The following is a 13446-nucleotide window of genomic DNA, read 5'->3' on the forward strand; positions in this document are numbered from 1 at the left end:
TAGGATTAGAAAACAGAGGGCAAATCTATTTGCAAAAGAACCTAGATGGTGACACAGCCTTCAGCTTTTGGTGAAAGAATCAGGTTGTAAGACAGTTGTGTGAGCAATTCTGCATTTGGATGACTTGTGATTCAGAGCAACAGTTGAGTAAAAGCAGAAATGTGTAACTTCCTTTTCATTGTGAGTGACCATCTTAAGTGGTGGTAAAGGCCTGGATTTTCACACCTTAGTGAGGTGTCCAAATTAGGACCCTAGTTGCCACTGACTAACAAATAGTAGACAAAGTTCTTCAATACTTTGCCAAGCTCAGAGACAATGGTCCCTCTGTCTTTGAGTGTTGATGATATCAAGAGCATTAATGATGTTAGGTCTCCGATTTAGGTTCCTCAGTGAAATGGGCTGCATTCAGACCTAAGTGCTCACAGCCTTCAACTCTGAGAAGAATAAACAAAAAGATGTAAGATTGTTTAGTTTAGTAATCGATGGACAGAAATCTGATAAACATTTTTAAGCTTAGGAACTTCCATTAAAATGTACTTTATCTATTTGGTGGTGTGGCAACTCTTATGTTCCCTTGCAAAGAAAGAAAAGATGAGCTGCAAAACAAAATTTTATCAATTTAATCAAACAGTTTAGGAATATACTTAAATCTGGCAGACATTATTTCATTCCATTATTAGCTATCTACTCTTAGTATCACTCAGTAAACATTTATGGAGATGAAGGGAGAGAGACAGTCCACTGTTTATTCTAATTTGTACCTTTGGGGCAGATTTTCCCTCAAATATATATATGTATACGTGTGTGTATGTATACATCTACACATACACGTGAAACTTTTTTGAAATTTAACAATCCTGCAATTTTCTTTCACATAAGAAATATTTTTTTGTACTGTTTCCATTATTATTAGATTGGTACGATATTAAAGTGAGCATTTAAAATGCACCTTAATTAAACTGCAGGAATTATGCCTTGCTTAATGTAATGAAGAAAGAGAATTTAAAATGAAGTAGCATCATTGTGTTCATTTGTAAATAACATATTGCAGCCAACTGTTTCTTAATTGCCCAGACTGTTGATAAATAATCCAGTCCTGCTGCTCTCCACAGACAATTTGCTTTGGATCAGACTAGGCAATTCAAATAACACTAATTACAGTGAAACCCTTTTATAGTGAATTCCTGTTTGCCATGGGGGAGAAAATCACTATATCAGGGGAAAGCACTTTTGCCTTTGATTTGTGTCTAAAACATGAGAATCACATAAAAGCTGCATGTTGTGCTAAATAAAGGACATACTCTTGCATTCAAAGTACTTATATTTTACTTTTTATGATACAATTGTGAATTATGTTCATTTTGCATTTGTAATTAGAGGGCGGAACAGATGTGAAAGCTTAGTTTAAAGTGATGTATCCATTAAAATAACCTATGCTGCCAAGTGATTGCTTAGTATAATAGGGGATTCGTTCACTATGAGAGGAATTCTACTTTATTGGAAGGAAACCAGGACTTCAGGAAATGTTTTCTATATCAGGGGATTCACTGTAACATGGTATCATTGTATTTATGATTTTATGATGTTAAAATGAATATTAAATGAAACAAAATTCCCAACGATTACTCGGGAGGCAGCTAAGTACATAACATTTAGTACAGATGGTTGGAAGGCACAATTTTGCTCCATCACTGCATCCGTATCCTTGAACGATTTCGACTGAAGACAGCATTTCTTTGAATTTTTCATTAAACCAGACGTCTTGAAATATGAATTCCTTTTATGTTTCTGTGAGTTTTGGCTAAAAGAACCCCAGTGAATAAATCATACAATACTACGTGTCACCAGCACTTGTGAATATTTCTGCTTTGTTATTCTACTCTCAGTAGAGCACCATTGATTATCAAACTCAGCGGAGAGCATTTTATGATCATATATCTCCATTAGCTCCTAGTTTGACTACCATAGATTTTTCTGGTTAAGCCTGCATTATGTATTAGGAAGCCTATCTCTTCAATACAAAGTTTGATTTTATTCTCTGTAAGCCTAGAACTCTTATTATGTATTATGTATAAAGATTCTTATCTTTTATATGTAAAAATAGGAGGACTGTCTTTGTGTAACTGAAATATATGCCATCTTTTTTTTCCTTGGTTCACAGACAGCATATTTTATTATGAAGATGAATTTCTACAATGAAATGGCTGTCAGGGTAAATATTTCTTCCCTTGTTAAACAAATGAAAAGTCAATTGTGCTCCGAATTTGCTTTTAATAAAATGAGCAAACCAGAATAATATACACTTGATTGATATGCTGATGGCAACAGTGGGAAATAGTACATAGTTAAAAATTAAAGTTGCACTCAGTAGTTTTGGTTGTATTTGAAAACTGTAGCTGAATTTAAGGCACCTGCGTGTGTCTTGCCCCATTTAAATGTTCATTGTACCTTACCTTATGTGATACTGCTAAAACCCCCAAACGTTCTATTTGCCAATGTTCTTACAAATGTAGACATATATTTACAATTCTGACAAACTATAGGGCTTCTATACTGATTTGCTGATGTAGCTGTGCTTTTTCTTTTGTTAGTACATGACGTTTGATGTATTGAATCTCAAGAGTTACTCAGAGAGCACGGGACAATTTCATTACCTAAACACAGAAGTGGAACTGCACTGATCTCATTAATGATACTATGACTGAATTTTGCTAAATGAAGAAAAGTATAAACAGTCCATGAACTTTAGTAAATCTACAGTCGATGAAGGTTTTTACAGGGAAAACTGCAAAATATGTTTAACTGGAAATTAGCATTTTTGTTCACTGAACTTCGGAACTGCACCTAAACAAATATGTAAAACAAACATGGGAAGGACATGAGATAATTAATTTGATGAAATCTTTTTATCTTAGTTACTTATTTTGTGGTATAAAACTGTTTTACTTGAGAGGCCTGTATCTTTTTAGACAAACTATCTTACCCTTTGAATTCTGCCAAATGTCGGAATATGGTGAGGATGAAGATTAACCCAAGGAAACTCCTGCAAAGTAGGAAGATTCTCAGAATGGATTTTAATTTTGTGTCCTTTCTGGGTCCGGAATAACTCAGAGTCAAGAGATGTGTTCCCATCAGGTTTTTTTACTTAGTCCTGGTTCTCTCAAAGGCACAAAGTTGAATCTTACATTTGGTGCAGGTTAGAGAACTGAAGGTGTTTAACAGCAGTCTAATTCCTCACAAATGTACTTTCTTGTTATTGTTTTAGTTTATTCCTTAGTTAGCTAGTTGGAAAGTATTCCACAGTGGATAAATGCCATTTACTCCTGCAGCTGAAATCAGTGAGAAAACATAAGATGTAAGCCAGCTCTTAAAAGTTGCCTGTGTACTTTTAGAAGACATTTGAAGACCAAATTTCAGAGGTAATTATGTATTCTAGTCAAATGGAGTTTTGCATTTGGTCTTTCATTTTTAAAAGAAATTGAATGTGTTCCCATTCATTTGTAATGGAAATATAATGTTGAATCATTAGGTGATATAAATCTTCAAAGTACCATTTTTTCAGTCATGTCCTTTTCTTTAATAGAAGTTTAAATCAGTAGAAAACAATAGAACAGATCTTTATTTAGTTGCAAATGTCAGAATCCGTTTCTCCTCTATCTAAATAATCTTGTGTAGCCGTATCTGCACAGCAGATTTAAAATGCTACCAATCTGAAACACTGCATGGTTTTGATTTTTTTCTGTCATCAGTTTTATGAAGAACTAACCAAGGTCCAGGACAATCGAGAATCAGGCCTGTTGAGCTTCTGCACAGTAGATGCATGCCCAGACTTTACTTTTCCTAAGCCAACAGTGCCTCATATTCACACATTGGAAGTTTGATTCATGACTAATATAGTTCAGTGTTCTAAAAATATAACAATAACTGTGTATGTCATTCTACATCTCTGTCTTTTGTAGCCAGACCTATCAGTTTTACCTTCTAAAATTAAATCAGAGATCTTGTGTTAAGTAGTTTCAGTACTACGTCAAAATATGATTCTCTCCCTTAAAAGATTTAAGGTTACTATAAATTTTCAGCAACAAAACTAATCCTATGGCAAAAAAAAAAATTTCCACGAGCAGATGGCTTTTGATATATCAAGGTTTTGCCATTTGTTTTAGTGCTTAAAATAAACATTATTTATAAGACCACTTACATTTTGATGTTACTTAATGAGGAATATGCATCATTGATTTGACTAGCTTAAGAGGTCATTTAGAACTTGCCCGTTAACAAGCTGTAATCTGCTGAGCACACAATGACTTTGTTTAAAATTATCTGTTCAGTGCTGATCAATGACAATAATTGTTTTGTACCAATCACTGTTGAAACTTGCTAATTACTTTGAAGGGCATACACAGTTGTCTCTTTTTTTTCCAAGAATTTTTTAAGCATTCACCTTGGAAATAGAAAGAAATTCAGTTGCATCACATTATACTTCCTTATAAAAGGAAACATTTAAAACTTTAACATTGGAAACATGAGCATCATCATAAGGTGTGTGTACAATGATCTTTTCTAAAAAGACTAATCTTCAGTTTTGGGATCTCTGACATACGGTACGAGGGAAAAAGAAATCTAGCATAAAATAATTTGAGACTGCAGTTTTTCTTACTTGTGTTTCGTTCAGTTGAAATCAGTGAGTTCATTCTGAACAGAAAGTGGTGTAAATAAAGGTAGAATGCAGCATTTAATTGGTACACTGAGCCCATTGGAGGTAATTATAGCTTTATACAATTTGAGCCCTTTGTCTTTCAGTTTGAGTTTTGATCCTTTAACCCAGAAATATCCAGTTCCGCATTTATAACTGTGAGGTGAAGACTGTCAGAAAGAGTTTCAAAGGGACCATAATCCTGCATTAATGAGCACATGGCTATATGGCAGCCAAGTTGCTCTTGTTGAGAAATTTTTAAGCCAAACAGCAAAACAAAGCTAAGATCCTTATTCACATGCAAAGGATTTTGCTTAATCCCAGATCTCTGAAGGCATACTCATTCTTTGCTCTTTCTCCATTCCTTTTTAACCCAATAAGCTTGTCTATGAGAAAGTGGAGTTGCAGAGTATGAAATTTACTATCACCTAGTGCAAAGCAGCGTGTCTAGTGCTTAACCTTTCTTGTTCCCGTAACGGTTGTTTATTAATATTATAACAATATCTACAGGTCCAAACCCTTATTATTAAAAAAAATCCCAAATATACAACACATAGGTAAAAGAAAATACCAACTTTTTAAATTAGTTTTGGGTCTTATTTGGGAAGAGAGGAAAATACATGCTGATGCACAAAGGGGAAATAGAAGAAAATATTAACACTGGAAGTTGATATCCTCTTATTCCTAATAATTCCAGCGCATAGTTTAGTTTTCTTCATGACACATGACTCAAAGATTTAAGGAAAGCTTTTCTGTGATACTTTTTCTCTTTTAAATCCCATGTGAAAAGATAATCATAACTGTGCCCCAAGGTGTCATTGGTTGAGGCAAAATGCTAGTTTTTACTTTGAATAGTAGTGTTTTGGGTTTTGTGATAGCAAAATGGTATCAAAGTATGAAAATATTCAGCCCTGCCTTGTTCTTCTTATAGACAGCTCCAGTGTGTTACTGTTTTCTGCTCAGGAAAAGTTAGGAGATGGAGAAATTGCGGTAACTTGGGTCAGATATCACAGTGGTACAGAATTGGACTGCAATTGAACTTGAAGGAGTTGAGAGAATATTGCCTGTTACTGGAGAGCAGTTCCACGACTTGACGATGCAGATTCTGAAGTCTTTTGGCTTTGAATAACCTTTTGAAGGTCATTGATAGTAGGGCCAATGGGCAAGTTTTTTTTTAATCTTGCCTTCTGGCTGAATCAAACACAAAACCCATGACACTCTTTCCCTCCTTTTTTTACGTGAGTATTTAGAATGATATTAGGGTACGAAAAAAAACCTGATACCACAAACACAGGGATTTCACTCCACTTACCAAGTCATTCCCTTGGTTCTGGAAAGAGAAGGGTTGATGTAAAGCAAAAAAAAAGAAGAATGTTCCCTGTAGATGCACTGAAGAGTTTAAATTCTTGAAAAGTCTAGTAGCTAGAGGCCCACAGGGGTAGGATAGCGCTTAGAAAATTAGAACATTTTTCTCTTCAATGCATTTAGTGAAGGGGAGCAACTTCGCACTTGGATTTGCTTCTGGACAGTAAAACCTCAAACTTCTTGCTTTTTAAATGTAGATTCTTCCTTTCAGCTGTTATGTCTTTTAAGATTTCAAAGCTGTAAAGGTCAAAGAGAAGGAAGTTGGAGTAGTAATGAAGGTACTGCAGACTAGAAAATAGAAATTTGGAGATTAGTTTAGAAAAATATTGAGGAAAAAGGAGACAAAATGCAAAAAAGGAAGTAAAGAATATTTTTCAGGGAAATTAATAAGTTCAAGGACAGAAGAATGTAAAGATAGAGGAACCAGACATAAGGAACAAAGGAAAAGATCATTAATCTATCATCATTAATCTATGACTAATATAAAACTAATCTAAAAGATCATTAATCTATTTTTCAGATGTGTATATCTAGAATACACTGACCTCTTATGGCAAAGAAAATCAGGAACGAGAGCAACCCTCAGCATGACTGAATAGTTATGTCTTCCTCCTGTACATGTCACAGGGATAAATATGACAGTGCTGATAACTTTTTACCTAATTACAGAATCACAGAATTACAGAATCATTTAGGTTGGAAAAGGCCTTTAAGATCATTGAGTCCAACCTTTGTCCAATCACCACTAAGTGCCACATCCAGCCATTTCTTGAACACCTTCAGGGATGGTGACTCCACCACCTCACTGGGCAGTCCATCCCAATGCTTAATTGTCTGTCCTTAATGCTTACTTTCCCTTCCCACTAAACAGATAGCCAGTAAACAGGTAGTAATTTCAGAAACATCATGATTAGGATTTTTAAGTATCAGAGAAGATTTAAATGTTTTTGTCAAAATCAATTCTTGGGAAAAGTCAGGTAGACTAAGTTTCCCCCTCCCCTTTTATTTTTTTTTCTCCTTCTCGTTTTTTTCAATTGATACTTTTCAAAATGCACCAAAAAATAATTTCTGTCTGGTGGAGGATGCTACTTAATTTCTATTTGTAGTACAGCTTTACAACTAGCTACAGAGAAAGAGGTTTCCTTTTCCAGGTTAGGCTTTCTCTGCTATGCAGGAGAATGGTATTTCGTGAGAAGATTATAATTTATGTGCAACAAATAGACATGAATCATTTTACACTGGAGATGAAAGAACTGCAGTTTGTAAATTAAATTTGCAGAAAGCCTGATTCACTGAATTACTGGGAAGGCTTTTATTCAGTCTACATTTTAACTAGAGCACAAAGGTGAAAGTGTAGTGTAAGATGTTGGTGAGGTGGTGACTGGTAGGGAATGCTTGTTGTACGTGGGAAAAGACGCCACTTCTGTTGTCTGCTTTTTTACTGTTCTTACATAGAGCAATGCCACTGGTAGTAGCAGGAGCTTCTTTTCATTGTCACACCCCAATACTCAAATACTATTTTTTTAATGTTTGCATTTAATAGTAAATTCGTATTGCCATTTAACTACAATATGTTACATCCTACCCTAATTTTCTTCATTAAAACTTATTGGTGCTTCTACTTCATAACACTTTTAAGGAAACCATATTATTTGGGATAAACTACAGATACTTGACATGCATACAAACTTTTGATTTGAAATATACTAAGCAAATATTTATTTCCTCTAGATCCAGAAAAGGTGGCGAGGCTATTATGTTCGGAAATACATCCATAATTATTATGCCCTGAAGAAATACTTGCAGGCTGTTTCTGTGAATAACGCATTTGTCAGGTAAAGACAAAAGCTCCATGTGGTAAAGCATTCATTTCCTCTTCTTTTATTTGTAAAACGTTTATGGCACTAATTAAACATTTCTTTGAGTGTAGTTTCCCCTCCATTATCAAATATATATATATCTATCAGTCATCGTTCTCTTTATCCTATGCCTATTCATGTTGCACCACATTCAGTTCTCATTTACACTGTTACGAATTGAGAATAATTTCTTTGAATTAATTAGATGCACTCTGGGTTAGTACCATTTTAGTACCAAATGAATTTGGCTCTTCACCTATGCTCAGAGCTCATAGATTATTATGCCCTACATATGGTTTGTTGAACTAGATTATTTTTCCCCCACTATACACAAGCTAAACAAAAATTTCTTTTTATAATTTGTTTTGACTATTGATTATTGACAATGAATGCAAGTGCAGATTTGGATTCAAATTACATGTATGAGCCATACTATGAATGTTAGTTGTGGAAGATACTGGTGTGTATATAGTGAAGCAGATTCTTTTCATAGCTGCAGAATAGAACCAGTCGCCAATCGTTAGATTTCTGGCTAGAATTGTAGTTGCTATATGTTCTTACTCTATTTCTCCTATCCACCCATTGTCTTTCCCTGTACTTAAGTTGAAACCTCTCTAAAATAGAGGTGCTTATTTCCCTCTAGTGCATTTGATGTACTGTTACATGACCATTACTCCATATGACAGTGGAAACAAACAGACAAAATACTGGGTGACCATGATCATTACTTTCTCGTTATAAATGAAAGCTGTTGAACAAAATCTATCCAGTGTTTGCTACTCAGAACACGTGAGATAGATCTTTGCTTTCTGAAATATAAGGGAGTCTAGTAAACAAATATTTCTGGAAATCTTGTCTAAATCACATGGCAAAGACATATAAAACAGCGTATGCAAATTATATATGAAAAAAAGAAAATTGTCCAACTTCTTTGGATGCTGCTTATTAATTTATATTATTTTTCCACAATATAGCTGATGCTATGTCCTCTTTGTCATAACAATATTATTTGTGCCTTACAATGTTACCTATAGTGAAGCATATTGATAACCACCTATCTCTGATCTCTTATTATTATTCATTTAAATGTATTTTATGCATAAAAGTAGATCACAACTCAGCAAAAACAGACTTAAAAATTCTGTTATTTCTTCAACTGTACCTTCTTGATCTAAAATCCTTGAAAAAAATGTGTTCTTTCCTTTAAAAGTTAGTCCTATGACTAGACCAAATCCTGGAAAGTAGATGAAGCCATAACTTCTCTGGTTTAAAATCAGTATAACTGCATGAACTTCAGAGACATAACCTGCTTCTCTGTTCATAATCATTCTATCACTCTTCTCCTTTCCCTGCCTAAACCTGGAACAGGGCTTATAACTTGTTAGTTAGATTGACCTTTGGTGAGTGTGAAAGCAAGATAGCAAGTTCCTGCTCTACTACGAACATGGAATGATTGGAGCTTTGTATTTTATTTGCCCACACCCACAATAGATCTCTGCTGGGTACACCTAACTTTTGAGGACTACAAAAATATTGGTCTTTCAGTATTTTGACATATTGATCAAATTCCCTAATGTTTATTTCAGGTCATTAAAATCCATAAAGGTAACCAATCTATAAAGGTATTTTAACCAAGAAATATTTTTGTGCTCTTTTTCTTTAACAGGTAAGATGAACAGTATGACTTCAGGTATATAAAAATGTGTCGAAGTTGCTCTGTGTGAGCTCTTACCTGGCAACTGATGTATTGGTATTTTGCTAATTTGAGTTTCGTCTTCCAGAATTCACAGAAGTAGATGTCTTTTGACATCTTTTGAAAAAAATGCATCTTTTGGGTCAGAAAAAAGTTTAAAAATAAATTTTGAGTGAATTTGATCAAATGGATCTTACCATTTCGGTTTTGAAAATGCATCAGTTCCCAAGTGCAATCAAGAATCACTGCAGTAATCCCTTTACCGGGGTATGTTTGAAAACTAATATGTATATTATCTTCAACATTCTTCTTATGATATCTAACAGATGTTTAGTGAAGATTAGGTGTAGGCCCTCAGCCAAGCAGATTTTTCCTGTCATTGGGATAAGTTGCTGCCAACTACTTTGGCCCCAAGGTGGCCCACTGTGTTTCTTACGTGAAATATTGCACCAGGTGGAAGAGAGATTCTCTGCATATTTTCGTCAGCCATCACATCAACTGTGGACAAATATAACCTTGTTGTTCGTAAACATTTTTGCATAGATAAATTATTGCAACCGTGCATTGCAAAAAACACGAGTAATTACCAGAAATTGAGTTTATGAAATGTGAGTTTATGGAGGTGAGTTTATGAAATAGCTGGGTATTATTTCAACAACAGCATAGTGGAAATTTATAGAGCCACTGATATACCTCTGCAGATTAGACTGCCTTTGAGTGTTTCACTTCTCTACAACACCATAAAACAACACAATATGGTATACATGAAATAATGCACCTTTTCTTGTTTGTCTTATAGCTATATTCATCAGAATATATGCATATGTGCAGTGTCAGTGCTAGTAAGAAATAAGTTTCTTCATAAATAATAGTAGAGCAAAAGTAACATAGACTGATTTTAAGAACTCCAGAGTGGTAAAAACTTCTCCTCCCCCCCCAAAAAAAAAACCAAAAGGTATTTATAATTTTAAAGATTTGTTTAAACTATTTTTTCTAGAATTATGATGTAATTCTAAACTGAACTACACTGTAGGGTCCTCTATCTTATCTCTTCTAGAATAACGCTGACAGAATTTTTAATAGTCAACAACTTTCTACAAGTCCTTATATCTCTTGGACTCCAGAACCAGGGTTTGTGCCTAATTTTCTCCTCTTTCACTAATGAGGAACCTATATCAAATTACCACTCACCCATTTCTAAGAGAAACTTCAGAGGAAGTTGCCATGAAACTTTGGACATTCATTTAAGTTTCTTAAAGAGTATCTTACAAGAGTTATTGACCAAAGTTTGTTTCCTTCCCTGTCCTCCACCCTGTTTTGTTTTTCTTTAAATACAAGATACTTGCCTTACTAAGGGGTTTTCTCAACCCGTGGCCACATCTTTACCATCCAGCTTTAATACAAGCCGTCCTTATTTAATAGCTGCCCTCATTTAGTAGCCAGACCTTTAGCATGTGTCTTTACTGCGAAAACCCCAGGAGAAAGTAAACTTAATAGATGCTGCCCCAGTTTAAAACCATAGAGGGATATAATTAAGTTTAACAGAAATTGATTTAACAGAAATTGACCTAAAATACAATTAAATAATAATAGTCATATTATGTGTGAGTTTCCACTCACTTAACAGACTGCTTATGGCACTGTTGGACTTAACAGACTTAGGGCACTGTCTCTGTACAAACTGAAGGTAACTGTTGGCTTCAGCTCCCACACTGGCTGAAGAGTGCATGCGTTTTCCTCCAGCATTCCTATTACTTCCCACTGCTACAGAACCAATAGGTCTGATGGCTCCTGGTGTCCCCAGTAGAGTCCATAGTAGTTAGGTTGAGAAGTGATTCAAAGAATCCCTTGATAGATGCAAAAAGAACAAACTTGAACCTAAACTCAGTCTACATAAGGACATACTCAGATTTTTCTTAGCATTTGTACAGCCTCAGTGTAGTGATGAAATGGGTTAATTAGTTAGTTAATTAGTCCTGAATTCTCTTTTTCATACAAGATTTAGGATGTTCTTAATCAATGTAGTAGGAAACTTGTTCTTAAATATTTATTTTACTAAATTTTATTTTTTAGATTTTAGTAATAAGTCTTCGTCTGTAGCATTCATTTGTATTTAAATAAGCACCAACACATACTTTATTCTATCTGAATATGGATTAGTTGTGTGGTTACATTAAAATAAATTTCATTACTTCTCAGTGCAGCCAGTGTATTTAATTTTAAGGAAAATACCTTGTTTTGAAACATTCCTAAAGAGGCATTTACCATCTCCAAGAGCTGGGTAAATGGTTACAAGAGGAAATATGCCAAAAGCAATTAGCATAGGCTATAACTCCATATGATGCATTAGAATTTTGTTTTATGTGAAACAGTTTCCAATCCATGATAAGCAAATGGACATCACTTCACATAAATTAGCATGCTGGTGCCATTATATCAGAACAATTTATGGATGATGTCAGTTGTCCAACTGTGTGATTAACTTGCAGTTCTTTGCCTAAGGTTATCTACACACTGGCCTTTAAACTACAGTAAAGCAACTTTGCTACATGTCAGGTGTGCAAGTAGAGATAAGATTTTGGGATGTAGTGCTACATTTATTGATGAATGGCACCATTTAAATTTTTCCCTAGGCACAGAACTCAGTAAAGACAGCAGTATCAGAAAACTACCAAAGCAGTGGCCAAGTACTGGCTTTGGGGGTCTTGTGTAATCAAGGCAGGTAGTTTAGCTTTCTTGCTGCTGAATAAACACTGACTTAAATGTAGCAAACTAAGACATGAGTTTAGCTTCAGTAAGCATCATAGTGTAAGTAAACACAGTTAAGGTCATAAACTGTGAATTTCACGCACTTAGAGGATCAACACAAAATTCTTTCCGTTGTTGGCTTTAGTAGTGATGAAATGTTGAGTGGCCCTCGAGAATGTGACTTTCATCGAAGTTTGACTAGCTGTTTTATCAGCAGATTTAGTTTCACAGTCATCATTAAAACTTCTAGGTCTTCAAGAAATGTCAGGGAAATAGATAATACAAAGTGACAAAAATCACTTCCTTGGGCAATATGCATATTCACAAATCCTTTGTGCAGTTTGCTTTTTTGATGTTAGTGAAAAGTGAAATAAATTACTGTTATATGTTGTTGGCGATCTAATCCAATGTTTATCTTTTTTAATGTTTATCTATTCCGCAAATATACCTGAGCATGCAGTACCAAAAAACATAAGGATATCTATCTTACTCCTGATTACTTGAGCATTACTGAAATCTATTTACTTTTAACATGGCAAGTACTTTCCTTCTTAAAACTTCTAAGGTATCACTATTTTCCATGAAGCAGGCTTGAAATAAATCATCTGTTGTCATAATAATATGAGAAGAACTTACTCAGCCTCCACCTGTCTGTTCCTTTCTGATAAAGATAAGTCCAGTGTCTCAAGTGTCAAAGTGTTTTGAAGAATGTATATATTGTCTTATAATTCAATTAAAATGTTCCTCATCATTGACTGCAGAAGCAATTGATTCTGTAGTCTATTTTCAATTAGTGCCAGAGCCTTTCAGGCAGCTCCTTGGAATTCTTGCAATAATAAAAACCTCATTTTTGTAATTTTATCTTTCACTTGATGTTTAATTAACTACTTTATCATCAACCCATCTTTTTTTACTTGTCTTCAAGGGTATGTAGAGGAAATACATTATGCTTTTTAACTTACTTACCTGTAATTTGAATTTTCTGGTTGTAAACTTATCCTGTCAACTTTCTTTGGGAGCCATAGAAATAGAGACAAGTGCCAAGTATGCTTTCTTTTATTTAAATATTAATTTTGAGTGGTAGGGCA

The 13446-nt window shown here is 34.5% G+C and overlaps 1 protein-coding gene across 2 annotated transcripts in view; it reads left to right on the forward strand.

Moving 5' to 3' along the window:
• SPATA17 (spermatogenesis associated 17) overlaps positions 1–13446 on the forward strand; it is an 87440-nt gene that overhangs the window by 12947 nt on the left and 61047 nt on the right. The window contains exons 4-5 of one of the 2 annotated variants that reach the window (XM_027681871.1): positions 2162–2212; positions 7790–7893. In XM_027681871.1, coding sequence (XP_027537672.1) covers positions 2162–2212; positions 7790–7893 — 155 coding nt within the window. The remainder of the gene's footprint in view (positions 1–2161; positions 2213–7789; positions 7894–13446) is intronic. The other variant, XM_027681872.1, reaches the window with a different exon arrangement.

The sequence above is a fragment of the Neopelma chrysocephalum genome, unplaced genomic scaffold (assembly GCF_003984885.1).
Source record: "Neopelma chrysocephalum unplaced genomic scaffold, ASM398488v2 Primary Assembly neopelma1_61b, whole genome shotgun sequence".
In the NCBI taxonomy this organism is placed as follows: domain Eukaryota; kingdom Metazoa; phylum Chordata; class Aves; order Passeriformes; family Pipridae; genus Neopelma; species Neopelma chrysocephalum.